Genomic DNA, 25,434 nt, shown 5'->3' on the forward strand with positions numbered 1-25,434 from the left:
CCTGGGCCTGAAAGCGAGATGAGCGCTGCACTGCCTTTGACTGGACTTAACCATCCAGGGCATAGCTGTCAACCTTCCCCTTTTTTGCAGGAAATTCCCTTATTCCAGCGCCGTTTCCCACTGCTTCCTGCTGCTATCCCGGATTGTTAGATATCCCATAGACTGTCCCCGGGACAAGTGAGGCTGCTGATCCCTTACTTTCAAATCTGAAAGTTGACAGCTGTGCTCAGACTTAGGTGCTCACCTCTGCAAAAAAGGCCTCCATTCTGTTACAAGTAGGCCAACGTTAACCCCGGTGTCCCAAGAGCAACCTTCCCTAATTTGGAGTCTTCCAAATGTTTTGGATTACAACTCCCATGAGTGCCTGCCAACATGGCAGGGCTGATGTGAGTTCTAGCTCAAGGTCTCTGGAAGGTACCAGACTGGTGAAGGCTGTTCCGGACGCTTCAGTCAAAGCTATTGCCTTAGTATGGAACCTTGAGGAGGTGCCAATGGCAAACCAAGAGTCCTCAAGGTTGTGGCTACACCACAGGTGGGTATCAGTGACCAGGAACTCAATCACCAGCCAAGGGACACATCCTTCTCTTTGATGGCATGAGCACAGGTGAGTTGCATGTGCCATCTGCCAGGGATTCTTTAATAATAATAATAATTTATTATTTATACCCCGCCCATCTGGCTGGGTTTCCCCAGCCACTCTGGGCACTCAACAGAATATTAAGAACACAATAAAACATCAAACATTAAAAATTTTCCCAATACAGGTCTGCTTTCAGGTGACTTCTAAAAGTCAGATAGTTGACATCTGGTGGGAGGGCGTTCCACAGGGTGGGTGCCACTACCAAGGAGGCCCTCTGCCTGGTCCCTGTAACTTGGCTTCTCGTAGCAAGGGAACCGCCAGGAGGCCCTCAGTGCTGGACCTCAGTGTCCGGGCAGAACAATGCACCACTCTGGCGAGACAGTGGTTTCTGCATTGTAGGAGGTTAGATTACTGCTAGGGCCCCAACTCTTCATTTCTGTAAGTCCATGAATTTCTGGCAGGGGTACCATTAGGGTACCTTGCTGTCAAGACATAGACGGGAGTTTGCCATTTAGGCTGTGTTTCCCCATTCTCTCATTATTCCCTCACTGTGCTATTTTATTCTACCTCGATGCTGTCCTCCCACTTCTTGAAGCCAATGGAAGCTTGAAGGAGTGGCAGAGTGGAGTTTTGGTGGAAATCAAGGTCAGTTGAGACTCTTAGCTAATAATAATAATAATAATAATAATAATAATAATAATTTATTTATATCCCGCCCTCCCCAGCCGAAGCTGGGCTCAGAGTGGCTAACAACAGTACAGACGAAATTAATTCGTTCTGCGAGTTTTTTCGTTCTGCGAGTTTTTTCGTCTTGCGAAGCACGGTTTCCCATAGGAAATGCATTGACAGTTTTAAGAAAAAGGCGCAAGACGTTTTCGTCTTGCGAAGCAAGCCCATAGGGAAATTCGTCTTGCGAAGCAACTCAAAAAACAAAAAACCCTTTCGTCTTGTGAGTTTTTCGTCTTGCGAGGCATTCGTCTTGCGAGGTACCACTGTAAAAGCAACACAGTTTACATAAAATCACAATCAATTAATTAAAATACGTTCTAAAATCAATTCATTCTAAAATCAGTTCAGAATCAAATTAAAGGCAACCCTTGGGCTAGAGTTCTATGAGGTTACAGAAGGAGGGGGTCAGGCTGTGCCTTGGCCAAAGGCCTGGTGGAACAGCTCTGTCTTGCAGGCCCTGCGGAAAGATGTCAAGCCCCGCAGGGCCCTAGTCTCTTGTGACACAGCATTCCACCAGATTGGGGCCACGGCCGAAAAAGCCCTGGCTCTGGTTGAGGCCAGCCTAACCTCCCTGTGGCCCGGGACCTCCAAGATGTTTTTCTTTGAAGACCGTAAGGTCCTCCGTGGGACATACCAGGAGAGGCGATCCCATAGGTATGAGGGTCCTAGGCCGTATACTTCACATATAACTTTCACAATGAGGGCGTGTGCATTAGAGCCCCTCTCTGCTTATTGGAACAGTCCTTGTTTATCGCCCTGGGGCTCATGCATAGAGGTTCAAGCTACATCCTTGCCTCAAACTCCGTTCTGTCTCTCAGAACTGGCTCATAATCTTCCCATCCTAATGAGGGAATGCCTTTATTTGAACAACTATTGGTTTGTGTTGGAAGGCTGGAGGAAGGCAACCAATTTTGTCTACCAACAGACACTACAGGTAGATGGGTCAGAATACTCCTGGGACGGGCTTGCAGGGCGAGCAGCTTCATCCTTGGCAAAAACAGGTGCAGCCCTTAAAATTGCTATACATCATTTAGCCTGACACCCTTAGGGCAAAGAAAGGTCTCCCCTCCCCTTCTTTTCTCTGAGAGTTCTGTGAGCTCCTCCAGCCTGAGTGCCTGTAGTAGCTGTTACCAGATGAGAATTCAAAGCTCCAACACAAAGAGAGCAGGATGTTTAACCAGGCCTGGGAGGTGAGAGTTGTTGGTTTCTGCAGCAATAGGTGTGGTTAGCATTTAGCAAAGGGGCGGGGGAGGGAATTTGATTTAGTTCAGATTTAAAGGTGAACCAACCTTATCTGCATTTTCCAAAACAATGCACATTTTTTAAAAAAAGGCTCTCGCATGAAATGTGCATTTGTTTGAATTTTGCAATGCGGTTCCCCAGCTTAGTAATGTGCAAGTAAGCTGGCATAAAACGTGTGTTATGCAAACCGCTTTGCAAAAATGTGCATATTAGTGAAAACGGCATGCATTAGAAGAAATCTGCATTAGGGAGCTGATGAATTTTCACGAGGACTTGAAAATAAATAGGTCACTAGCTGAAATGAAAATGTGGGAAACGGAAGTTACCAGTGAAAAAAATGAGAAACTGAGCAATCCGAAGACTGATCGAGGTGTCCGTCTCTAACGGCATTTCTGCGTGTCGAGCAGCTGGGTAAAGTACATTGGGCAGGAGCGCAGTGGCGCCTTATGCTTTTCATTCTGTGGGGCTGGTGCAGCAGCTTAAAGTAGGCCTTAACATTTAAAGCAGTGCTATACCACTGTCACAAATCAATGGCTTCCCCCAGAGAATCCTGGGAAATGTAGTTTTTTGGGGGTGCTGTTAGGAGATCCCTATTCACTTCCCAGAGCTGCAATTCCCGGAGTGTTTTAACAATCAGTCCCTCTTCCCAGGAAACTCTGGCAACTGTAGCTCTGAAGGAGAATAGGGGGTCTTCTAACAATTCCCAGCACCCTTAACAAATGACAGCTCCCAGAATCCTTTGGGGGGGGGAGCCATGACTGTTCAGAGTGGTATGATACTGCTTGAAGCATAGCATGCGCTAGAGCAAACCCTGTTTGAGTTGTCTCATGACAAGGCCTCTCTTCCAGGTGTGCCAAAAGGCTGGTGAGATCTCTCTGCTGAAGCAGCAGCTGAAGGACTCCCAGTCCGACGTCTCCCAGAAGCTCAACGAGATCGTCGGGTTGCGGACCCAGCTGAAGGAAGGCAAGAGCTTCCTCAGGGAGAAGGAGGAGCAGATCATGACCTTGAAAGACTCCTACAGCACCAAGAGCGTCAGCCTGGAGATCTCCGAGGGCGAGCTGCAGCGGAAGATGGGCGAGGTGCAGATGTTGAGGGAGAAACTTGACCAGTGTGAGCTGGAGGTCTCCAACTTGAAGCAGACCCTCACCAGCCTAGGCGGTGCCCACGGCCACTTTGGCGCCGAGCTCGCGGAGAAGCTGGCGAGGGACCCTTTGGCTTGCGAGAGCGACGAGGCCAAGATGAAGCGGCAGAGCGAGGAGAACTTCAACGCCCTGAAGAAGGAGGTGGAGCGGCTGCAGGCGGAGCTGAAGGCCGAGAGGCAGCAGCGGGAGCAGCAGGTCCTGGACTTTGAGGAGGAGCGGCGCACCTGGCAGGAGGAGAAGGAGAAGGTTATCAAGTACCAGAAGCAGCTGCAGCTGAATTACGTGGAGATGTACCAGAAGAACCAAATCCTGGAGCACAAAGTCAGCGAAATGACCAGCAAGGTCACCAGCCCGCCACACACCGACGAGAAGAAAACATGGACTCCTTCCAGGCTGGAGAGGATAGAGTCCACAGAGATCTGAGGAAAGGACTTGAGGCGTTCAAAGTACGTTGTCCCCCCCCCCAACCCCACCTCCCCAAATTACTGTGCATGTACTTCAGCCGGTGATCTTCCCGAGGAGAATTAATATGCTATATAACCAGCAGTGTAAGTTCGTCTGCCCTGGGCATCTCCCACAATGCTCTGGTGCTTTGCAGGTGATAAAGGAAAAATAGAGACAGGTGTATCTTCTGTGTTTCTAGGGGTGAACTGACATCAGGAGTATTGTGGGGTGGGTTGAGTGTGCGTATGTGGGGTCAGGGGCGCAGTCTTGCACCCAAGATTGGGGGGGCTAGCGTGCGTCGCATTGTGTGATGTCATGCTTGGGACGCGCGTCGCACGCGTGACATCGTACGTGTGTCACTTCCATGTGATGTCATCGCACATTGGTGGGAGGAAGTCGAGTGGGGAGCCCGGCATGGTGCAGTTCAATGGCTGGCTCCTTCTGAGTTTGAGAGAGGAAGCCGCACCGTACTGGGCTCCCCGCTCAGCTTCCTCTGGACGTGACGTGGATGACATCACATGTATGACATCACATGTGTGCGACGTGCATTTTCAGGAAGAGGCCGACTGGGCGGCCTAGTGCGGCCTCCTCTCTCGCACTCAGGAGGAGCCAGCCATTGAGCCACGCCGCACTTGGCCTTCTCTGCCCCCACAACATCAAGGGGCCAGCAAATATTGAGGCGGGCCAAAGAGCCCTCTGCCCCTAGGAGTTGGCGTGCCTGTTGTGGGTTTTTATTTTATTTTCCCTTAGCCCCCTTGACAAAGACACCGCAGAGTTTTCGGTGTCTGCCATTACTGCAGCACCTCTCTTAATAGTCTTCTGGCCCACCTTCTTTTCCCAGGGCATTTTTTAGCCATATTGGCTAGTAGAAGTTCATGCCACGCTCAGGCTTGCCTCATCTTTGCCATAACCCAGGGCGGAATCCCTCCGACATTCCTCAGGGGAAAAGGGACGTTCTCTTCCACATCAGCAGAACGTCTCTATTTTCTGAGGAAGCCTTCCAGGTATCAGACTCCCAACTGCCACCAGCCTCAGTCAACATGGCCGAGAGTCAGGGGGTGATGGCAGCTACGGTCCAGAACATTTGGAGGCCCCCCCAGGTTGGGGAAGGCTTTCCTGAAGCATTTCTGTGTCACAACCGGACATAAATCATAATTTCTGCTCCAGAGATAACTCTGGATACTGTCATTCTGAGAGGAGAAAGGGATGCAGATCGCTTGCAGGCAATTCTCAGCACCTAGAAAACCTACAGTTCCCAGGATCCTTTGAGAGGAGCCATGACCAGTATAACAGTGATACGAATTTGTCGTGTTGCTGTCTGCCGCCCCCTTTTGAAGGAGTTCCCTATGAAAGCCAATTCTGAGTTCTCAATTACGGGCTTCACGTGTGCCACCTTCGGTCCCAGGCTAAGCCGATTATAAATTGGAAGCAAGGCGTGTTTATTTACTTCCTGGTTCACACTCCATCTTAGTTTGTGGTGGCGTTCATATGCTGTGGATGGGAGCCGTTTGCAGGTTATCTGATTCTTGCAAGGTTATGCCCTCAGGCATCTACACACACAAGCTGTGAGAGAGGCTGCACAGACAGCAGGAGAGGGCAAGACTCCCTTGATGGCATGTACAATCTATGCTCTGCACCGTGGACTGAATCGAAACAACTCTCTCAAAGGCAGTGCTCCAGATATCCCAATGAGAGGCCCATGAACTGAGGTTTGCATCAATAGGCCTGCATTAGTGAAACCGCCCCTCCCCAAACATTTATACCATTATTTAATATTGACTACCATTTTAGATAGGTAAAGGGACCCCTGACCATTAGGTCCAGTCGCGGACGACTCTGGGGTTGCGGAGCGCATCTCGCTTTACTGGCCGAGGGAGCCGGCATACAGCTTCCAGGTCGTGTGACCAGCGTGACTAAGCCGCTTCTGGCGAGCCAGAGCAGCGCATGGAAACGCCATTTACCTTCCCGCCAGAGTGGTACCTATTTATCTACTTGCACTTTGATGGGCTTTCAAACTGCTAGGTTGGCAGGAGCAGGGACCGAGCAATGGGAGCTCACCCCGTTGCGGGGATTCGAACCGCCGACCTTCTGATCGGCAAGTCCTAGGCTCTGTGGTTTAGACCACAGCGCCACCCGCATCCCTTTTACATAGAATCATAGAATCATAGAGTTGGAAGAGACCACAAGGGCCATCGAGTCCAACCCCCTGCCAAGCAGGAAACACCATCAGAGCACTCCTGACATATGGTTGTCAAGCCTCTGCTTAAAGACCTCCAAAGAAGGAGACTCCACCATTTTAGATAGTTGGCACTTAACACCTCGTTCCTTTAATGCAGCCAGGAGGGCAAGAACTAAGCTACCACATGTAGTTGGCATTGGGGGAGAAGGCAGAAGAACGGGATGGAAAGGAATTTATGTGGGGCATCTAGTCTGGCTCCAAATGCACACACACACACAGTTGGTCATCTGCCTTGTCCAGCATGGTTAAGAAAGCAGGAGCACAGGCGTTCTCCTAGGTCAATAGTTCCTAAACATTCCCAAGCCACACATACCCTGGGCTCCTTAAATTCATCCCTGGTGCCCCCCTACCCTATAAAAAACCAGTATTCCAGGACAGCGATTTGCACAACCCACCAAGGAAGATAAGAGCACAATAAAATTCAAAACATTTATTTTTATAAAGGAAAATCTAATTAAAATCATTACATTAAATTAATTCAACAAAATGGATGATCCAGTGACCCTTGCTTTTCAAAGGCTAATCATCATTTGCACCTCCAGAGCCTTCCCCCCACCCTGGCCGCCCCCTTGCCTCTTAGCAGCCCCTTAGGCAATCCCACTCACCCATTCTGGGAAATGCTGTTCTAGATCATTGCACTGCTCTTTGCTCAGCCAAAAACTAGAGTGGGTTTGTATTTTTTCAATGGGAAGATGGTATGCCCAAACATACAGTGGACGCTTGGGTTGTGAACGTGATCCGTGCGGGATGCACGTTCGCAACCCGCGTCTGCGCATGCGCGGGTTGCGATTCGGCGCTTCTGCGCATGTGCAAACCCGGAAGTAACCCATTCTGGTACTTCCGGGTTTCGGTGGTCCATAACCCAAAAAATGTAACCTGAAGCGTCTGTAACCCGAGGTATGACTGTACAGTGGTGCCCCGCAAGACGAAATTAATTCGTTCTGCGAGTTTTTTCGTTCTACGAGTTTTTTCGCCTCGCGAAGCACCGCTGTGTATTGGCGGTTTCCCAAAGGAATGCATTGGCGGTTTAAAAAAAAAAAGGCACAAGACGTTTCGTCTTGCGAAGCAAGCCCATAGGGAAATCCGTCTTGCGAAGCAACTCAGAAAACGGAAAACTCTTTCGTCTTGCGAGTTTTTCGTCTTCCGAGGCATTCGTCTTGCGGGGCACCACTGTATTTAGAATTAGAGATGATCTCAATCGAGAGATGGGCGGTTTTTCTCTCCCCTCGAGCCCTTCCCCCAGAACATTGCTTTTGTTCAGTAGCAGAAACACACACGCGTGGAGGCTGCCTTATACTGAGCCAGCCCATTGGTCCGTCTGGCTCAGTATCGTCTACACTGATTGGCAGCAACCCTCCCGGATTTTAGGCAGGAGGCATCCCCAGCCCTGCATGGCAGTTCTGGGCATTGACCCAGGGGGCTTCTGCATGAGAAGCAGGTGCTCTACCCAGGGGCGTAGGAAGGGGGTGTGGTTCGCCCCGGGTGCCACCCTGACGGGGGGTGACAAAAGAGCGGGTGGCACAGGCCACACTTCTCTGCGCCCGCAGGCTCCGCGCTGTCTGCCCACTGCCTCCCCCCCAGCTGTAGGGTCCCTGAGGCCCTGCTGAGTGTTACCTCTGCCGCTGACTCTACCATCCAGTCCTTTTGCATTAAAAATAATAATAATAAATTTTATTTATACCCCGCCCTCCCCGGCCAGAGCCAGGCTCAGGGCGCCTAACACCAGTAAAATTACAATAAAAACATAATAGGAAAAAAAACCAATTAAAAATCCAGGTTAAAATGCAATTTAAAATGCAGCCTCGTTTTAAAAGTAGCCCATAGATCAAGACCATAAGGGGAGGGAAACATAAGGGTCAGACTGAGTCCAAACCAAAGGCCAGGCTGAACAGCTCTGTCTTGCAGGCCCTGCGGAAAGATGTCAAGTCCCGCAGAGCCCTAGTCTCTTGTGACAGAGCGTTCCACCAAGTCGGGGCCAGTACTGAAAAGGCCCTGGCCTTAGTTGAGACCAATCTAACCACCTTGCGACTTGGGACCTCCAAAGTGTTGTCATTTGTGGACCTTAAGGTCCTCCGCGTGGCATACCAGGAGAGGTGGTCCCGTAGGTATGTGGGTCCTATGCTGCATAGGGCTTTAAAGGTCAAAACCAGCACCTTAAACCTAACCCTGTACTCTAGCCAGTGCAGTTGGTAACCTTCCTCTTCCCTTGCGATGGAGTTCCTGCCATCAAGTCCCTGCTGATTCGGCTGTATGCAATTGGATTTATTTAGCAAGTGCTGATTAGGTCCCAGGAATATGAGTTGGGCTCCCATATTTGCGGCAGAGCTTTTGAGCGAATGGATTTGCTCAAAAGCGGTATTTTGCTAGTCTGTACCAACTTAGCCCGTTCCTCCCAGCTTTTCCACACCCTCTAATGGACCTTCTTATCTGCCCTAGGTTAGGAAAGGAATGAATGCTATGCAAGGCCGATAAAAGAACCAATCATTCTTGGAAGTGATTGGGAGCTCAGGATTCCTTACTCGAAGGAGGGGGCCACCTGAAGGAGTTCGTGGCTACCATTGTGCTGTTGGACTTGCATTTAAAGTGATTTTAAAAAAATTAAAAGCCAAGGCTGCTTGCTAACTGGGACAGGAAAGGGCGGTGGCATTTTCCCAATACCAAAACGTCGCCAATTTAAGTGTGTGGGGGAACGTGGCATCCTTGCGATAGGAGGTGCTGCCTGGAAGCAGGAAATCTGGAGCCTGTCTGCACTGCAAAGCTAATCCCATTTCAAGCTCCGGTAGCTGATTTGGCACCCAACCAAACAAGGAACCCATAAAAACACAAGAAGAGCCTTTCAAGGTCAAGTCAGCCAGGAGTCTCTCTCTAGTCCAGCTACCTGCATCTCGCATTGGCCAACCAAGCGCTCTCAGGAAGCCCAAAAGCAGCCCTATTGCTCCCCTGCCATGGGAACTAAGGCTCTATATCCACATGATGCATTTAAAGCAGTGCCATGCCACTTTAAACAATCACAGCGTCCTCCAATGAATCCTGGGAAGTTCAGTTTGTTAAGGCTGCCGAAAGCTGTTGCGGGACCTTTATTTCCCTTGCAAATCTAGTTTTCAAGAGTTCTTTGGGAAGGGGGGTAGACTGTTAAACCACTCTGAAAACTGTAGCTTGGTTAGTGGAATTGGGGTCTCCCTCACAACTCTCAGCACCGTCCCAGGATTCTTTGGGGGAAGCGATGACTGTTTGAAGTGGCATCATAGTGCTTTAAATGTCAGGCCCATTTAGCTGGCGTCCCTAATTGGCCCGTGTCTCGCCAATTTGTGAAATTCCCCTGTCAAGCCCACAGCTGTTATTGCCACATCTTCTTACCATGAAATATGTAAGCTAGAATATACATTCTGTGATTAAAGGTTTTTGGCTCCAGAATCTTATTTCTAGCTCCGTTTTATTACCCAATACTAAATCCTGAGCACTCGTATTAAGAGAGGAGACAAAACATTTCTCTTTGGGGCTTTGACTACCCTTCCTGCGATTTATGGGGAAACCACGATAGTTAAACCCAGTTTTAAGATGGTTTATTTTCTGGGTGCAGACGTGCCCTTGCATCTTCCACAGCGAATCAGTAACAGCAGCAAAAACTTTGTGCTGTAAGTTGATTTGGCTGCATAAAAGATTTTGGGTCTTCTTCCTTTTTTTGCGCAATCCATGGTTTAGCTTGCCTCCAGAATGCCTGATGGTCAATGCCTTCTTCAGAGGGTTTTTTATGGTGCTTTTTTTGGGTGGGGAGAGCCTTGATAGATCTCAGAGAAGAACCCACCAATTTTCCCAATCTACACCAATTTTCCCAATCACCCACCACAGCAAGACGCAGGGTCAGGCCTTCTCAGACATTCTGGTGCCTAAGAAACAGCACTCTCACAAACGTGCTCAGAGTCACCCTCTCTAAATATATATAAATAGGTTTTGGAACGAAATGGTTTGCCGCTCTACGATGGTGCCCAGATTCTACCACCTGAGACAGAGGCCTTCTGCCTAGTGGTGGCGGCATCGGGCAAACCCTGCTGTTGCTAGCATCTGCAGGAAAATCACTGCCGGGTTGTCTGTATGTGAAAGTGCTTATTAACTGAACTAGGAAGCAAATCATTTACTTATATGCTGCTAAGTTATACAGAGACAAGTGTACTTGGATGTAAATAACTGTTCTGTATATGTATATATGATTATTAAAGCAAAACACGTGTACAAAAAAGAGAGAGAGAAAACTCTTGTGAGTAACTGGGCTTTGCGGAAAGAGCAGACTTCGCTGTCGAGAACGGGATTTCTGGCAAGAAGACAACATCTTGGAGGGTTTTCCAAAGCCCCACTGGTTTCATGTGCTCTTGAGATTACACTATACCTTCCTGAGGGTTACAAATCACATGGCAGTCTTGTTTTGGTGTATGTCTTCTGTCTACCCGTCTATAATCTTGTAGGTAGGTGGGGGGAACCTGAGGATTTTAAGCTGTTTTGAAGTGTCTGTGTTCTGTTGCTTCTAACTTGTGGTTTGAAACCAAACTCACTTGAGCAAGACCATTTAGATTCGCCCCACCCCTGCTCCTGAGGCATCTCTGCCTGGAAGAAATTCCTGAGAGACACCGCTGCCTGCAGGTACATTGTGGACGGAAGCAGCCAAAGGGGCAAAAAACCCAAGAAGACCCACCCGTTGCCCCATTGAAACAGCACTTTGTAATATTTGCTTTCGATTCCTGGCCAGTGTGACCAAAGACCTGCTCGGATGAGCCTTCGGGATGCTACCGGAACCATATTTCTTTTTTTTATGCTGGTGCCAAGAGGTTCTAGGCCTTGGCGACAGATAGAATCCCTGCTGGGTTTTGCGTGCTGTGGGTTCCCTTGTGAGAAGGTGGCCACCAGCACATTTTCCAGTTGCTACTCTTTGCATCCATGAGGGCTAAACGCTTGCTGTTCTCCGAAGCGGAAAGCTAAGATTCTCAGGTAGTCGGACGCTGCGAAGGATTCTGGTTTAGCGCAGTCGTTTGTCGCAACCGTCAAGCCACTGCTTGGCACGCTAGGCGTTGGCGAGTTGGCTTTATGGCAAAGGCCTCATCTGGATGAGGTGCTTTGTCGTACAGCACTATCTGGATGTGGGGCGGGAATACAATAGGCAGCCGTGCATAGATGCCATGAGAAATGGTCCTTAATAGATGTTTCCTAAACACCAGGGGGAAACTGATAGGCCTGGGTGCTGAAACAATGCCACTGTTTTAAAATACCAGTTTCTGGGAAATAACCACTGTGATTTGGATGAAAGGGGTAGCGAGCTTTTTGTTGCTGTGGATGTCTGAGAGATTTGGCTGTTGGTGGGGAGGCAAGAATGGAACAAGATACCCTTTCCCACCCTACTCTTGAAAATCTTGCTGCTCCCCCTCAGAGGAATTTATTTTTAATTCAACATGTTTTTATTTTTGCAGAAGTGACCGAAACTTGGCTTTTTTTCTAGAGGCTGATGTTCTTTGTGTTCAGAGAGAAGTTTTTAAAAAAACTGTTCCCTGTTCCCAACCTGAAGGACGTTAACCAGCAAAAGTTGGTAAGAATAAATGAGACAAAACTGGAAATAAGAATAGAAAGAGCCTACAGCTCCGCCACCCTCACGGTTTGGAATAAAATCAGCAGCTGTCAGCTCTGAACTAAAATGCAGTCCTCTTAAGGCACACTCTCTAGTGCCTTAGCTGCCAGCGAGAGAAACCTGCATTGACCATTCTGCGTGGTTATGATTTTTCCCCAGTAGCCCACTTTTTGGTGCTGAGTTGCAATCCTTCATCTCCACCCAGAATCCCTGCTTCAAAATGCTTCTCTCTGCCCTCTGGTCAGCAGTAAAACTACTGACCAGAAGGAATTGGTTCTGTACTTTTCAGTGTACAATAGCTAGCTTCCAACCGGAGAGTCCTCAAAAGAACTGGTTGTGTGTGTTTGTACAGTACAGCAGATAACAAAACAAAATCGTAATCGGGCATATTACAAGGATATTTTTATTCAAATCACAAGAAAGGAGATTTTGACTAAACATTAAGAACTTTCTGGTGGTAGGAGCTGCTCAACAGTGGAATGGGCTACCTCGGAAGCAGGTGGGCTCTCCTTTGGAGGTTTTTAAACATCTGTCAGGAAATACAGTGGTACCTCTGGTTACATACTTAATTCGTTCCGGAGGTCCGTTCTTAACCTGAAACTGTTCTTAACCTGAAGCACCACTTTAGCTAATGGAGCCTCCTGCTGCCGCCGCGCCGCTGGAGCACAATTTCTGTTCTCATCCCGAAGCAAAGTTCTTAACCTGAGGTAATATTTCTGGGTTAGTGGAGTCTGTAACGTGAAGCGTATGTAACCTGAAGTGTATGTATCCTGAGGTACCACTGTATTTGATTCCTGCATGGCAGAGGGTTAGCCCAGATGACTCTTTGGGTCCCGTCCAATTCTAGGGTTTCATCATTCTGTATTCAGAGCTGGATAATACAGAGACATCTGCAAAAGCCCAGTGTGTGTGTGGGCACTTTGCTGCCCATAGCAAAAACCACTCTGCAGATATCACACATGGGAAAGGACAGAGCAGAAAGGGCAAGAGGGCTCACAGCTTTGTGTTAAACCAGGGAACTGGGGGAGTTCTCTGTTTCCCAATTTGCTGTCTGTTTAAGTCCTGCAAGGCTGTATGCACACAATAATTTTTGCACATACTGTACTGCCGCCCAACGCATGGTCACAGTTCAAAACAAGCAACGCATGGGGGAATTCCATTCTACGGCTCATTGTAAGTATGTTACCAAAGAAAAGTCTTGAAAGGCTGCGTCCAGTAATGACTCATTTCTTGCCGGACTTGTGGAATTCTGGGCTGTGGGATTCTTTTTGCACGGGAAGCCTTTGCTGGCTGGAACACGAGAAGTGAGGAAATTTAGATGTCAAAAGTTTGCAAGACTCCATATAAGTTGTGCTGGAGCTGAAGTTTATTGGGAATGAAATCAATGAAAGGATGCCTCCCCCCGGCTAATTTCTGGTGTGTGTTGCATCAGTTTTGGAGAGACTGAATGGAGCTGAGACTTCACTTGCTAGGCTGAGTGACACCAGAGTTCCCACCCACCAGTCAGAAACAATGACGAAAATAGTTTTGCTTCCTACAGTTCAGGCCAGATCTAGCATCATCTGAGGGAGAAAAGTCAGATGGCACCCCCTTGAGGTAAAAAGCCTAATAAAATTAAATGTAGTCATTAAATAACTGGCAATTTCTTTAATACCTGCCTCCTGAGACCACTGTGCCAATTGTGGTGGCCCTGGCTGGCTGCAAATGGGAGAATCTTTGCTAGATCCTGCAAGTGGGGAAGGTGTTCAGACACCGTAAATGAGGGACGCAGCACAAAAGAAGCATCATTATTCAGACGACCCAAATAATGACTAGTCATTATTCAGACTAGTCTTTCCCAGAGAGATGACAGTCTGGAATAGCCTTCTCCAACAGACAGTCCCTGACTACTGGCTCCGTCGGCAGAGGGGCACCAAGTTGGGGACGTCTGCTCTAGGAAAACATGGAATAACACACGTGAAGCTGCAGGATTTTTAATTAGTTGACAGGATAACCCAGTGCGATTTCACCAGCAATAAGAACTCTGCTCGTTTGCATGTTTTTAGATTTTGCTGATGGCTAGTATCTTTTAAAACACCAAATCTAGACTGGCCCTGGGTCAGCACGTTGGAAGCAAAATGGCCTAGATGTTATTTTCCTCCTCTTTAAAAAGTAAACGACAAACCATAAGCCTCAATCTGTTTCTGTATATCTGCTCTTACTGTGAATTTAAGCCAGAAGTGTACTGAATCAAAACTGTTAATCTTTTTGTCACATGTTGACTGTTGATGGTTCTTTGAACTATGTCTACCTGAGATTTGCAAACTAAAACCACAAAACCCACAAGAAGGGGGGCGGAAGGGACTGAAACACAATTTTTATTTTTTTAAAGAATCTTTTCAGAACTAGCACTCTAAAGTTTGAGGTGCGTATCCTTTCCAACCTTTGCATTCAGACATGGACCCACCAACTTTGCCTTGCTGGTCATTGTGTTTAAAAGAATGAAGCAGCCTTTCCTAATCTGATACCCTCCAGAGCTTTGGACCAGGCAGCCCAGCTGTGCAGCTGGGGTTGATGGGAACTGTCGTCCAAAACAACTGGATGGAGAAGGCTACAACAAAAAGTCCTTTTCTTTATGTGCAGCAGAGACATAATAGTTTTAAAAATAATAATAAACTTGTTTCACCATCTCCTCTTGTACGTCTTCATTGGTTTTTAAAGACAAGAACAGCTGTTGCCATGGGATAGTGGTTTTTAAAATAATGTAAATATCTATATATCTATAGGGGGGTATGTGTATATGTTGGTATGTACATATGCACACGCACACACAATACACACATCTGTCTGTCTATATCTCCATATGACAAGGTGTTTTATCTGAGCAAAAATTAAAAATGGAGAAAGACCCCCTTTAAACATTTGAAAGCTGTTGCAGTGTTTTTGTTGATGGAAATATGGATGAGTCTGCCTCTATGACTGGAAAAAGTGGCTGCAGTTACAAAAATAGACACTTACGCACGTGTAGAGGGAGGGAGGGGAAATTTGTGTATTGCAGGGAACCTTGGGACAGGAGGAAGATCCACATGTTCCACTGTTTGTGGAATTTGTTACAGCTGTTAAGCAGCTGTATCATATGACAGTCACCCTGCCCAGAGTCGGGCAACCTGGGCCACTTGCCTCTAAATTCAGTCCAGGTTAGAAATGCATTAAGCCCATGGACGATTATAAAGAAGCCCTAACAAAGTCTTGCCAATGTATCTTACAGATGCTAAGGTTGCCCTGCTGTGCACACTTGCTTGGGAGTTGATCGAGATCAGAGGTGGGTAACCTTTCGCCCAAGGGCTGCATTCTCTTCTGGTCAACCTTCCAAGGGTCACTTGCCGGTGCTGGGTGCAGCCAGAGACAAAAGTGGGCAAAGGAAATTCATATAAATGTTAAGTCTGTACAGTAGGCTAGATTCTGTGCACGCACCTGCACACCTTATCCTCCATCTAGAGAAGAAAGAGGCATCTCGGGGTTCGAGGGCACATCCCAGCCAGTCAGAAATATTCAAGGAGGATGTAAAACAAGGCCTGCGAAGGGTGCAGCCTGGGAAGATAGGAGTGTGGGGTGGAGAGACTTCTGAGGGCCAGACAGGACTCCATTTGGCCCCTGGGCATGAGATTCCCTACCCCTGATCTAGATCAACCCTTGGCCTCATTTTTCGGAGCTCTTCTTAGGTTCCTGGGAGGCGATGAACCTAGTGCAGATATGCAGTTTTCCAGCGTAAGGGGCCTGTCGTTGCAGAGGAAGTGGCAGTTAATAAGAACAACAGACGAGGAATAAACTCTCGTCACAATTGTTCCGGGAGCTTGTCACAGCCCAATTAAGGCCTTTGCTGAACAGCTGATTTAATTAATGGATCTGCCTGGGCATTTGCATGGCATTTAGTTGCGGTCATGTCCGAATGCTTTCATGAAGCTGAGCTGGCTGAGATTATAACCGTGAGCAACTGTTTTATTTTTTTACATCAGCAGCAGCTCTGGGAGCTCTGAAACTGCCTGAAGCAGAAAGGTGGGGTGCCTCTTTAATTTTTTTAAGGGTAGGAAATGAACAAATGATTGACCCAGAGGCATAGAGCAACATCCCTCAGCCACAGGGATGCTATATGGCTTGTAAAAGGCCACAAAGGTAGCGAAAAAGAGATATTTGGCCCTAAAATTCGGTCTTGTGCCCGGGTGTTGAGCTAGGTGAGTCTCTTGGAAAGTTTGCAGTACAGTGGAAAACGCCAATAATTCATTTCAATTGGGTTATTTATTAGTTTGTCCGTTTCCGAACCCTTTCCCCTTCCCCGATGTTTAAAAGAACAGCAAGTGTAAAATTATGTAAATTTAGGAAGTTTTGATGCTTGCATTTCCTAGGTGAAGGCATACTACTTAACTGACCAATTGTATTGCAGATAACTATGTCCTGCCCCCTCTAACATAATGCCTGCCCCCCCCCCAAAAAAAGAAAAAATCCTGGCTATGCTCATGTTTGCAGCCATGAGGGCTAGTAGCTTAGGATTCTAAAAACAGCCCTTAAACCAAACTTGTGGGCAAGACCAAATTATTCCAAGACAGGAAAATCCCATACCGAGTGTAAATGCCCTGCCGCACCCCCCCAGCCAAAGACATCTCCAAGCTGGGTGAAAGGAAAACGAAGGGTAGTATGGAACCCTGGAGGAGGAAAGGAGGGGGAAGTTGCCGTGGAAAGCGTACGGTGGGGGGCATGGACAGTAAGGAGTCTTCCATCGCTGTTTCTCAGCTGCAAAATCACCCCTACGCAGAACTGCAATTTAGCAAAGAACTATCACACCTTTCTCATATCTGGCATGTGGTTTAGCTCCAAATGTAAAGTGATGTCTATTGGAGCAAAAAATATTCACATCTAGTATACACTCATGAGGTCTGAGCTGGCTCCAGGAAAGAGATATTGGGAGCATAATGGTGAGTGGTGTGCGGTAGGAACAAATTCTATGTTGGGTATTACCAGCTGTCTTGATTTCAGTCTTCCAAATATCATAGCAACTTCATTCAAATAGATGGTGGGGGCACATTGGGAATACAGCATACAGCTGTGGTCAACCCCCCTAGAATATAAACTGCAGAAAAGGAGAAAAAAACCCAACACAGCAAAGGGAGGATATATTGCCCATAAATTGCCATAATGGCATAGCTATCACGAGTTTCAGAATTATTCATGGCCTGTCTAAACGTCCATCTGTTTCCCAGTTCATTCTTTTTATAGTTGCTGCTCTTCATAGTTATTGCCTTGGTCAGCAAGCGTGAAGTACAGATGGATGTGAACAACCGCTCTCAAATATATATGCTACATATCCTCCTCTGTTGCTAAGGACACTGTTAAGAGTTTAATGGCTAGCACAGAAATGCTCAGCCTGATTCTAATCTGCATTAAAAGTCGTGGGGATACTTCAAAGGGTAATAGATATACTGTGGCATAAACTTTCACATGCCTAAAAGTGCATGGTACAGTTTATCATAAAACATTTTTATATGGCCTGTTGATAAGCTCAAAAGCAGTTTACACAAAAAATTAGCGTGTCAACAAAACAATAATAAAAGCACACAATGCAAGGTGGCCTCAGATTCTGTAAAAATGAAATGAAATACTTTATTGTCACTTGTACAACTTGTATACAGTGAGATTACACAAGCACCCCCCACTCAGCTCTCTTAGTCTTAATTCCCCTCGTTTACTGACACACACACACCAAACCCGAAAGTCAGTTGCCCTGTTGTTATCTTTTCATTCAGCAGCCTAACAGCCCACGGATAGAAGCTGTTCTTTACCCTGTTGGTGCAACTAATCATGCTTCTATATCTTCTGCCTGAGGGCAGGAGAGCAAGAAAGTGCCGGCCAGGGTGTGAATCATCCCTGAGAATTTTCCTTGCTGGTTTAATGTCAAACCAGCGTACCACACCGTGATGCAGTATGAAAGGACACTTTCTATTGTGGACCGATAGAAGATCATCAAATGTTGATTGACATCGTTCTTTTGCAATACTCTGAGGAGATGGAGTCTCTGTTGGGCTTTCTTAACCACCTGGGTTGTATTGATTTTCCAAGTAAGGTTTTCACTAAGATAAACTCCTAGGAATTTAAAGGAAGAGACTCTCTCTACAAAGCCCTCCCCGATGTACAGCGGGGCTAGTTCTCTCTTTCTCTGAAAGTCCAACACCATCTCCTTTGTCTTGCTGATATTAAGGTGCAAGTTGTTCCCTAGGCACAATGTAGATATTTTTTGGAAATCCCCTCTATACGCTGATTCGTCTCCACCTGTTATTAAACCTATTATGGTGGTGTCATCTGCAAACTTAATAATTGCAGTGGACGGGTCAGATGATACACAATCGTATGTATACAATGAATACAGGTAGGGACTTAGCACACATCCCTGTGGTGTGCCAGTGCTGACTTTTAAGGAATTACCGTATTTTTCGCTCTATAAGACGCACCAGACCATAAGACGCACCTAGTTTTTGGAGGAGGAAAACAAGAAAAAAATATTCTGAATCCCAGAAGCCAGAACAGCAAGAGGGATCACTGCGCAGTGAAAGCAGCGATCCCTCTTGCTGTTCTGGCTTCTAAGATAGCTGCGCAGCCTGCATTCGCACCATAAGACGCACACACATTTCCCCTTACTTTTTAGGAGGGAAAAAGTGAGTCTTATAGAGCAAAAAATACAGTAGATATTACATGTCCAATCCTCACTGTTTGTGTCCGATCTATCAGAAACTCTTTAATCCAGTCACAGATGGTAGAAGAAAGGTTCATGTCAACTTTTTAATGAGGTTGTCCGGAAGGATGGTATTTAAAGCCGAGCTATAATCAATAAACAACATCCTGACATACTTCTCCGGTTTCTCTAGATGACTTGCTGCAAGATGAAAGGTGGTGGCTATCGCATCATCTGTGGACCTAGTTCTTCTATAGGCAAACTGATGTTTATCAAAGTCCTGTGGAAAGCAGGTTCTAAGGTGTTGAAGGACCAGTCTTTCAAAGCAATCCATCACTACAGATGTTAATGCAATAGGTCTGTAGTCATACAACATCCAGCACAGGGCATTGCAAATGCAACAACAGGCATGATTTTTAATAATAATTTTACTATTTATACCCCACCCATCTTGCTGGGTTGCCCCTACCATTCAGGGAGAAATCATTAAGTGGTCCCCCATGTGGCCCGGGGTTTGTTTTTTTTTGGAGAACCATTAGTCTAGAGCAGTGGTTTTCAACCAGTGTGCCATGGCGCCCTGGGGTGCCTTGAATGATGGTTAGGGGTGTCGTGGGCAACAATGGCCTCAGTTTCTTTTTCCTTTCCTCCCTTCCCTGATGCGTTCTCGCATCTCTGCCTCCCCAAGGCTTGCACAGCTGTTTATTGCAGCAGCCCTGGCCATAAGCTCTGCAGGCAAATGGGAGGGGGGCAGCTCAGAGTCCAGGGGCAGCAGCAGTGGCTGCCCAGAGGACTCCCAAGGAGAGGGGAGAGGAGGGAACATTCCACAAGGGAGGTTATTCAAAAAAGGGTGAGAGGCTGCCAGCTCTGCAGGCAAGAGGTGACATAACTGGGCTCCTGATCCCCACAGGGATTCAGCAAAAAGAATGCCGTTGGCCAAGGGAGCCATGGACTCAAAAAAGGTTGAAAACATCTGGTCTAGAGGAAAGCAACAACACACTGGAAAGCATGGGCTGTTTGTTTGATGCAACAGCATCTAACCCCCCTGCAAACAAATCAGAATGAATGCTCAGTAAATAGCAAATGAGGGCACACGCTCAATAAACAGGTCACCTGGAGCGCTTTTGTCCTGTTTTAATTGCACAAGGCTAAACTCCAGGTCCTGGCTAAACTTTAATCCCAATTAGGCAGTTAATTTTGTGTATATTAACACACTGGAGAGTTGGTATGGTTAGAAAGTGTAAGACTAAAGGTCTGGGAGTGTCCAGGGTTCAAATTCCCACTGGGCCGTGAAAGGTGACCTTGGGGGTCCAGTAGGTTTTGCCACCTGCACCGTATAATACAAGATTTTCCTGTATCCCAGTGTAAAATGCTACATCCTTTATTGATAGTTTTGTCCTGTATTTCAGGTCTTTTCTCTCTCTCTGCCAAGTTAAGGATCCTCTCCAAATGCATGTGATTGAAAGGATATGTTAAAGGTCATATACTTACGATCCGGGTGGCCAAGCACAGATTTACAAATTCACGTGTGTGAGACAAATTCCAGAAGGGGCATCCTATGAGGCTGCAATAGATTGTAACGGATTGCTCTGAAGTTGCTTCAGCACTAGACGAAGCCCCCCCCCCCTACACCCTGTTTTTTTTTGTGAGAACAAAGGTGGCAACCCTGGTCACTGCCTCTTTCCCCCCCCCCAATTTTTTTTATTAGTTTTCCACATTTTTAGACAAACATAAATCATAACTGAACTTGATCCAATATTAATATCATAGTTAAATGACTTCCTCAAATTCCCTTGACTGAATTTCATTACGTATCATTGTAACAGTTTTCCAAAATAATATCTCATAAAATTTACTTAATCCTCTTAACATCTTTATCTCTTTTCATCTTAACTTTAAACATATTGTTTTATAATTTCACATATTCAGATCCTTAGCCTAACTATTATTTTGCAAGTATTTCTATTTAATTTATCTTAGCGTATTTAGATAAATAGTCTTTGAATATCTTCCATTCTTCCTGCTGCTGCTACTCCTTCTGGTCATGGATTCTTCCAGTCAGGTTGGCTAGCTCTGAAAAGTCCATCATCTTCATCTGCCATTCCTCCACTGTTGGCATGTCTTGTGTTTTCCAATTGGGCAAGAGATGTGGGACATAACATAATGTTTGAAGATTGGGAAAGGTTGTGGAGGAAAGGGGTCAAGTTTACTGCATGTACAATGTTAAAGGAAAATATAATTAAAATGATGTATAGATGGTACTTGACCCCTGTAAAGTTAGCAAAGATTTATCACAATAGTGATAATCTATGGTGGAAATGTAAAGAAAAGGAGGGTAGCTTTCACCATATGTGGTGGACCTGCCCCAAGGTGAAAGATTTCTGGGAGAAGATTTATAATGAGCTGAAAAAAAGTGCTGAAATACACATTTGTTAAGAAACCAGAGGCCTTTCTTCTTGGAATAATAGCTCTGGAATTGCCCCCAAAAAGATGTTAGATAGTTTCTGTATACCACAACTGCAGCTCGAATTTTATTAGCCAAGAACTAGTCACTGCCTCTTAGCATGGCCTACCTCACAGGGTTGTTGGGGGGATTAATGGAGGGGGAGAAAACCACGCGCAGTGACTTGAGCTCCTGGGAGGAAAAAGGCGGAGTGGGAAATAAATGACAAACCTAGACAGCATCTCAAAAAGCAGAGACATCACCTTGCCAACAAAGGTCCATATAGTTAAAGCTATAGTTTTCCCAGTAGTGATGTATGGAAGTGAGAGCTGGACCATAAAGAAGGCTGATCGCCGAAGAATTGACGCTTTTGAATTATGGTGCTGGAGGAGACTCTTGAGAGTCCCATGGACTGCAAGAAGATCAAACCTCTCCATCCTGAAGGAAATCAGCCCTGAGTGCTCACTGGAAGGACAGATCCTGAAGCTAAGGCTCCAAGACTTTGGCCACCTCGTGAGAAGAGAAGACTCCCTGGAAAAGACCCTGATGTTGGGAAAGATGGAGGGCACAAGGAGAAGGGGACGGCAGAGGAAGAGATGGTTGGAGCAGCATGAGTTTGACCAAACTGCGGGAGGCAGTGGAAGACAGGAGTGCCTGGCGTGCTCTGGTCCAGGGGGTCCTGAAGAGTCGGACACGACTAAACGACTAAACAACAACAACAACAGGAAATAAATAAATAAATCCCCTTCCCCCCTCCCCCCGCGACGACCAATGGCCTCCATAGACTTCAGCGAGACTCCCTCCCCAGGAGGCGGCCTCAGTGACCATTCGGCTTTGGCCTGTACAGGAGTGGAGGGGAGGAAGTCACGCAACCCAAAAAAGTAACGGGAAGCCGCGCCGCTGGGGAACAGGCAGTATGAACCGGCCCCATGGCGCTTCGGGCCTGTCTCGAAAGCGCCCCTTGACGACGGCGACCGCGCTCTTCCCTAGCAACAGCCGGGCGACGGCGCCCTCTTGCACCTGCGCGGCGGCAGCAGTTTTTTACACGCCCCTTTCCCAGTGCTGGAGCATGCGCAGAGCGGAGAGGCACCCGGGCGCGTGCGCAGAACCGAACTTTCCCCTCGGCGCGCCTGCGCGGATGCTGACTTTTTCCCTCCCTCCCTCCACTGCCTCACCTCCAGTACTTAACGTCAAGCACGCGAAGAAAGTTGGGCCCACCCGCTTGCCGTAGGGCCTCTCCCGGAAGTGCGCGGCCGAAGCGGGAGGCACCGGAAGCGTTCCTGAGGAGAGAGGTCGCGCAGGGCGGGGGAAGAGGAGGCTTGCCTGACAGGGGCCAGACCCGGCGGCAGCGGAGGAAGGAGGACGAGGACGGAGGCAGCGCCGTTCCCGGTGAGTGAAGGGCAGGCCGAGGAGGAGGCGCTGTCGGTGTCCTGAGGGGGGGGGCGGCCCTCTCGAAAATAAATACACCCCCCACCATACAAAGCGGGGGGAGGGTGACGCGCTCGAGGGGGGAGGGGCGATGCTTGGAGCCCCTGCGCGGCACGTCACAGTCGCCTCTCCTCAGCCCCCGCCCCCGCGGCTCTACGTTACAGGACCCTGGGGAACACGTCATCATCTGGGTGTGACGTAATCTGACCGGTGCTCTCCCCCCCCGCTTACCACGCCCCCCGTGTTTGCGTCATAGACTCCAGGTGCTCCCCCCCCCCCCATGCCATCTCTCTGCTGGCACCTCCAGACTTTCATTGATACCAATTTAGCCTTCAGGGAGGGTCCAAAGGCTGGTTTTTCTTAAAATAATAATTCAGGGTAAATTGGTAGCAAATTCGTGTCTGTGGAAACACCTGCAGGGAGCCCCAGGGGCTATGAATGGCTCCTAGCCATGATGGCTATGCCCTGCCCTCTGCAGTCAGAAGCTGTGATGCTTCTGAATGGCGGCTGCCGGAGGCCACAGGAGAGGAGAGTGTTTCTCTCTGCTCAGATCCCGCTTGCAGGTTTCCCAGAAGAGGCGCCTGGTTGGCCACCGTGAGGACAGGATGCTGGACTAGATGGGCCATTGGCCTGATCCTGCGGGGCTTTTCTTACGTTCTCAGTGGAGTGAGCTGCATGCAGTTTGCACAGCAGGCACTTTTCTTAATGCTACCGTTATGGATTAGCGTGTGAATCAGCCCATCATCTAGCAGCCCAGGATTGCCTGCTCAGCAGCCGCCTCTTAGGTCTCAGGCAGAGAAGGGCCAACCGAGGAGGCCTTGATATTCTGCCATGTGTATTCTGCCTTTTGGGGGGGTGACATTTGCAGAGCAGCACTGCAATGGCAAGTATCACATGTACAGACACCAGGCACCAGCAGAATTCTTGTGCATGGTGTAATATGATTATAAAGAACACCTAACATTCCCTGTGGGGCTTATGCATATGTTTTTTCTCCATTATAATAATAAATTAGTAGTAAGGACATTCCCAATGGTCTTCTGTAAATGAGGCACTATACATAAAATACACAGGCTAAACTTTTATAAGCTAAATAAGACAAGGCAGACAAGGTGAAGTAAATTATTTTGGGTATATATAATCTGTTAATACATCACAGGACAAACACTGAATGCATACAAAAGATGGTTAATTCCTCTTTCTTGGAAATCATAAAATCATATAATTGTAGAGTTGGAAGGGATCTCAAGGATTATTTAGTCCAACCACCTATACTGCTAGAATCTCAACTAAATCATACATGACAGATGGCAATCCAACCTCTGCTTAAAAACCTCTAAGGAATGAGAGTCCACCACCTCTACTGGGAATCTGTTCCACTGTGAAACAGCTCTTACTGTCAGAAAGTTCTTCCTGATGTTGAGTTGGAATCTCCTTTTTTGTAAATTGAAGCCATTGATTGGTATGGATACTACCCTCCTGAGTGGGAGGAAACACGTTTGCTCCATCTTCTATGTGTCAACCTTTTGCATATTTAAAGATGGCTGTCATACCTCTTCTCAGTCTCCATTTTTACAGGCTAAACATACCTAGCACTCTCAACTGTTCCTCATAAGGCTTGGTTTCCAGATCCTTGATAATATTGGTTGCCCTTCTCTACACACGTTCCAGCTTATCAATATCCTCCTTAAATTATGATGCCCAGAATTGGACACAGTTTTGTGTCATCTGCAAATTTGATGAACATCCCCCGGATATCTTCATCCAAATACAGTGGTACCTTGGGTTACAGACGCTTCAGGTTACAGACGCTTCAGGTTAAACAGACAGCAAATTGGGAAACAGAGAAATCCCCCAGTTCCCTGGTTTAACACAAAGCTGTGAGGCCTCTTGCCCTTTCTGCTCTGTCCTTTTCCATGTGTGATATCTGCAGAGTGGTTTTTGCTATGGGCAGCAAAGTACACACACACACTGGGCTTTTGCAGATGTCTCTGTATTATCTAGCTCTGAATACAGAATGATGAAACCATAGAATTGGACGGGACCCAAAGAGTCATCTGGGCTAACCCTCTGCCATGCAGGAATCAAATACAGTGGTACCTCAGGTTAAATACACTTCAGTTTACATACGCTTCACGTTACAGACTCCGCTAACCCAGAAATAGTGCTTCAGGTTAAGAACTTTGCTTCAGGATGAGAACAGAAATCGGGCTCCGGCGGCGCGGCAGCAGCACGAGGCCCCATTAGCTAAAGTGGTGCTTCAGGTTAAGAACAGTTTCAGGTTAAGAACGGACCTCTGGAACGAATTAAGTACTTAACCTGAGGTACCACTGTAGTTTGTAAAGATGTTGAACAACAGTGAACCTCTGACAGAACCCTGTGTCACCCCACTTGTCATTTTTTCCCAGGATGGTGAGGAACTGTTAGTGAGCACTCGGTTGGTCAACCAGCTACAAATTCACCTAACAGTAAACTTGTCTTCCAGCAGATATTGGAGTCGTTAAAATCTCCTGTGTCTCTTTTTTGAATGTTTTGTAGTCTTCTCTAGGAGCGTGTCACCCAAGTCTGTCATGGAAGTCTATAGCAGACACCTTCAGTAAGGTCACTGTTGTTTCCCTCTCCTACAGTTTTTACCCATGTACTCTCAATCTGTCTTTCATACTCCAAGTCATGCATCTCTTCACAAGTGTAAGCATCCTTTACTTATAATGCTGCCACTTCTCCCTTCCTGTTTGAAGTATTCCTTTTGAACAGATTTCTCTATTTCAGTCACGAGTCTCATCCCACCAGGTTTTAGTAATGCCTACGTGGTTATATTTGCCATCCTGTTTTAAAAGCTCCAATTCATCCTACTTGTTTTCTATACTCTGTGCATTCGT

General features: G+C 47.2%; 2 protein-coding genes and 1 long non-coding RNA gene across 13 annotated transcripts in view; all 3 read left to right on the forward strand.

The window, feature by feature from the left end:
- Positions 1-4,312, forward strand: part of LZTS3 (leucine zipper tumor suppressor family member 3) — a 58,763-nt gene extending 54,451 nt beyond the window's left edge. For all 7 annotated transcript variants that reach the window (XM_083398393.1, XM_083398390.1, XM_083398395.1 and 4 more), the window contains one exon: positions 3,400-4,312. In XM_083398393.1, coding sequence (XP_083254519.1) covers positions 3,400-4,116 — 717 coding nt within the window. In that variant the 3' untranslated portion in view covers positions 4,117-4,312. The remainder of the gene's footprint in view (positions 1-3,399) is intronic.
- A 2,121-nt stretch (positions 4,313-6,433) lies between these two features.
- Positions 6,434-14,656, forward strand: LOC310657771. Its single transcript, XR_014501920.1, has 3 exons — positions 6,434-7,289; positions 7,557-11,356; positions 11,526-14,656. It is a non-coding gene; the product is annotated as an uncharacterized lncRNA (long non-coding RNA).
- Positions 14,657-22,288: 7,632 nt separating this feature from the next.
- Positions 22,289-25,434, forward strand: part of LOC310657549 (RING finger protein 37-like) — a 28,790-nt gene continuing 25,644 nt past the window's right edge. For 3 of the 5 annotated variants that reach the window (XM_083398358.1, XM_083398357.1, XM_083398356.1), the window contains exon 1: positions 22,315-22,516. The gene's annotated coding sequence lies outside the window, so the exon portion shown is untranslated. Of the gene's footprint in view, positions 22,517-25,434 lie in introns of all 5 variants that reach the window. The other 2 variants (XM_083398355.1, XM_083398359.1) reach the window with 2 other exon arrangements.

The sequence above is a fragment of the Podarcis tiliguerta genome (assembly GCF_965153285.1).
Source record: "Podarcis tiliguerta genome assembly, chromosome: 9".
NCBI classification, from domain to species: domain Eukaryota; kingdom Metazoa; phylum Chordata; class Lepidosauria; order Squamata; family Lacertidae; genus Podarcis; species Podarcis tiliguerta.